Source organism: Plectropomus leopardus, chromosome 4 (assembly GCF_026936395.1).
Source record: "Plectropomus leopardus strain MGB_pleo_1.0 chromosome 4, ASM2693639v1, whole genome shotgun sequence".
NCBI lineage: Eukaryota > Metazoa > Chordata > Actinopteri > Perciformes > Serranidae > Plectropomus > Plectropomus leopardus.
In genome coordinates, this window is record NC_142179.1 from 36209628 (window position 1) to 36213269 (window position 3642).

At 37.3% G+C, this 3642-nt stretch overlaps 1 protein-coding gene across 1 annotated transcript; it reads right to left on the reverse strand.

The window, feature by feature from the left end:
* Positions 1-1216, reverse strand: LOC121944535 (uncharacterized). The gene is made up of 4 exons (XM_088077207.1): positions 1067-1216; positions 922-980; positions 146-561; positions 1-66 (listed from the first exon to the last, which is right to left on the reverse strand). The coding sequence occupies exons 1-3, from the start codon at positions 1093-1095 to the stop codon at positions 158-160; spliced, it is 492 nt and encodes a 163-aa protein (XP_087933333.1). The 5' UTR covers positions 1096-1216; the 3' UTR covers positions 1-66; positions 146-157.
* Positions 1217-3642: the final 2426 nt, after the last annotated feature.

The following is a 3642-nucleotide window of genomic DNA, read 5'->3' on the forward strand; positions in this document are numbered from 1 at the left end:
TCAGATAAGCATAGCTTTATTTTTTTCAAGATGCATCATGAGGCCACAATCTGAGGATGGATGGATCTGGAAAACAATGAAGCAACAAGATCAGAACTGGCTCTAATCAAACTAATGCTCTGGTTGAGTGTCCATACAGCATTACCTCTCAAGAAGCTCAGTGGCCTCCTTTGGATGGATCTCTGGCGGGTTGTTTGCTCGGGACAGCTGGTAGAGGCGGGAACACAACCCCTCCAGGAGTGTAGCGGGTTTGGGAGAAGGTGGCTCTTCCGTGCTGGTAGCTGGAGCGAGATCTGAACGAGTAGATTGGTTCCAAGTCGGACACGTCACTGAGGACAGGCTCAGGGACTTCCTCATCCACAACAGCTTCACTCTCAACTTCAGTGGCTCCAGCACCGTCACCCTCTGTGGACTCGGAGCTGGAGTAATAGACCTCACCGACCGAGCCTACACCTGCGTTACTGTATCCACTGTCATACCCAGAAGCAGAACCAGAACCACCATAAGGCAACTGCCAGCCCACATAACCAGCTGCTTGAGCAGGACTGTTTGAGCCATGACCTGCAGACATGGAATTTGTGTCAGTTCAGTTAAAAGACACACAGAGAGAGAGAGAGAGAGATCCATTTTTAGATTGCAGACTACAATGTGCAACTTGGTAAGAATATTCAACAAATTGCCAAAAATTAGTAGATCATAAAATTATTTTTAAAAAGTTAAGGAAAAATAATGATAAACACTTAAAAAAAAAATGTTAGAAAATGTAAGTGCTTTTTTAAAAAACTGATTTTCATGTACTTAAATAATGTCTAGCTAATTTTTAGTTTATTTCTTCCATATATTTTTTTTAAAGACATCAAGCCAATTTGCATAAGGGTTAAACTTGACACAGATGTGCATTCTTTGGAGTGCTGACGGTACCTTTAGGTGCAGGGAGACAAGTTATACTGCCGATCAGCAAGCATGCAATCCATGACAGCCTACAAACACATGAAGCAATGCACTCAACAGACTGAGAGAAAATAAGTCAAATACTAAAGAGAAACCAAAGTATGCAATGAGTTACCTCACAGACAGCTCACAGAGTCCAGCCATTTCTCCAACAGTAGATTCACTGCTTCTGTGTTGTCTGAGTGCTCCTTAAAAAGGATTCACCAGACTCTGCTGATTGATTACTGATTACTGACAGCTGCTGGCAGAGACAGACCAGGCTTTGCAAAGTAACCCTTTGAGACCTGGTGCGACAACACTTTTCTCGTGCAACTGTCAGACACCTTTGACAAGTTTTCAAACAAAAAATAAATAAAATAAAAATAAAAAAGTCAAAGATAAAAAAAATAGGAAAAGATTAATGAAAAACTTAGGAAAAAATGTTACAAGAATTTATTAGATTTATAAAGTTATTTTAAAAGAGCTACAGAAAAAAGTGGAAAAATATATAGCTAATGATCAGAATTTGTGTGTTTAAAGTTATGTTATACAATTTTTTAAACACTTTTTAAGGTAATTTCCTTTATTCCTTTATTTATTTATTATTATTTTCCCCAATTTTTTTGTGTATGTTTTACTATTACTACTAATCTTCTTCTTCTTTTTCTTCTTCTTCTTCTTCTTCTTCTTCTTCTTCTTTTTTAAAGAAATCATGCCAATTTGTGTAAATTCAATTTCAAAAGATACTCATTTGACATTTCTTAACCATTTGAAACCTGGAGTAACATTACTTTTGTTGTGCTGCTTTCAGACCCCTTTTCATAAGTTTTTTATTTTTGAATCCAGAGTTATTGGTGCAGTTTAATTAAAAAACATGGGGGAAAAGGGGATGAGCAACATGGTAAGAATGCTAGACAAACTGCAAAAAATTAGTAGATTTAGAAAATTATTTTTTTTAAAAGTTGGAAAAATGTCTAGGGATAAAAAGAAAAAAATGTTTAAAATTATATTATGGAATAAGAATTTTTAAGCACTTTTCCAAGTCATTTCCTTTTAGATAATTTTTTTAATTACCCCCCTAATTTTCTGATGATTTTTCATGTACGTTTTACTAATGTCTTACCAATTTCTGGGTCATTTCTTCTTTTGTTGATAATTTTCTTTTTTTGAATTAGATTAGATTCATCTTAAATGTTGTTGCACAAAGAAAGACAGCAAAATGTAGTTTAGTGTATAACCCCAACTGCAAAAAGTAGTAAAAGTGTTCAAATTTAAAAATATAAAAGACACTAAATGCTAGAAAGCCATATAGGCCACATATAGAGCTCCTATTTTAAATCTGTGTCCTGTATTTGGAAATGACTCTTATTTCAACACTCAAGCAATTTACTTTTTATGTATAACATGAATATAGCAAGAGAAATTAAAAATAAAAAATAAAAGCAAGTATTATAAAAATCAATAGAGATAGGATAAAATAAAGTTAGAGGGATAGGAGTCAGTGTCAGTGTGGGTCAAAAGGTTATGGGCATAGATTTCGGGAGACATGCATTTGGTCCACCCAACATGACGGTAGCAGAGCCATTTTTTGTTTTTTCCATAATATTCAAGTAATGTCTACCATAAGCTGATGCAGAGAAGGCAAAACATGATGCATACAAATTCACCAGTGAAGGAAATTAAGTTTTTATTGCTAAAAATATCCTCGGGGAGGACCCCAAACCCCCTTTTTCATATATACCACCCCCATATATATAACTGAAACCTATGTCTTTGCTCGGTCCCCGTTGATGAGGCCAGCTGAGGTTGGAAAGAAACGGTTTCTGTGGCGTCAGGATGGACTGTAGCCTCTTGTCAGGGGGGAATTTCAGTCCAGGTTGGGAGGGGTCGGCCAAAATCTTTCCCATCCGCCTCAGTGTCCAGAAAGGACTGAAGACTGCAGCCAATTAACTTCTCTGCAAGAGCGAATGATACACTTAAGCCTGTCCCTGTCAGAAGCATGCCAGAATGGTTATAGAGCAGGTGAGGATGGACTGTGAATCAGTGAGTGTATATTAGGTGAAGTAATGAACATTTATCTAGAGATGCTAAATACTGAGAGTGGTGAAAATGACCCAAGATAAGAGGATTAAACCAGATCACGATCTTTATGAATCTTAACCGAGTGCTGCCAGTGCCTGAACATAACCAAACAGTTTAATGCTGTAGTCACTGTAAGCACACAGTGTTGCAAGGCAAGATCTGATATCACCAAGTGTTCCTGGATCAATGATCAACTTACTTGTTCAGAATTCATATTTACAACCAACCAATCAGCAGCATTTCTCAACTGTGATGTCATTCACAGTGCACCGTGCAGATAAGAACATTTAGAGAAAATAGTCACATTTCAAGCTTGGCCAATTTTGTGCAGAGCCAATCACCGGCGATCGACAAGCAATGCATGCTGGTTAGATTTGTGTCCAAGACTAACCCGACTTACTCTGATGTCATGCAGAATTGGATAGTGATAATCCTGCGACATCAAGATAGCTGCAGATTTGAGAACCAGGCGCCGCAGTTGCTCTCCACTGACTTAAAATACCTGGCTCTAAGCTGATGGATTTAAATGTTGACTCAACAATGTGACATGTCAGATAAACTTTTTGTTGAATGTCAGAGATTTGGAATTTGAAGTTTTTTCCTGTTAACAGAGTACATGTTGTGGCTGAT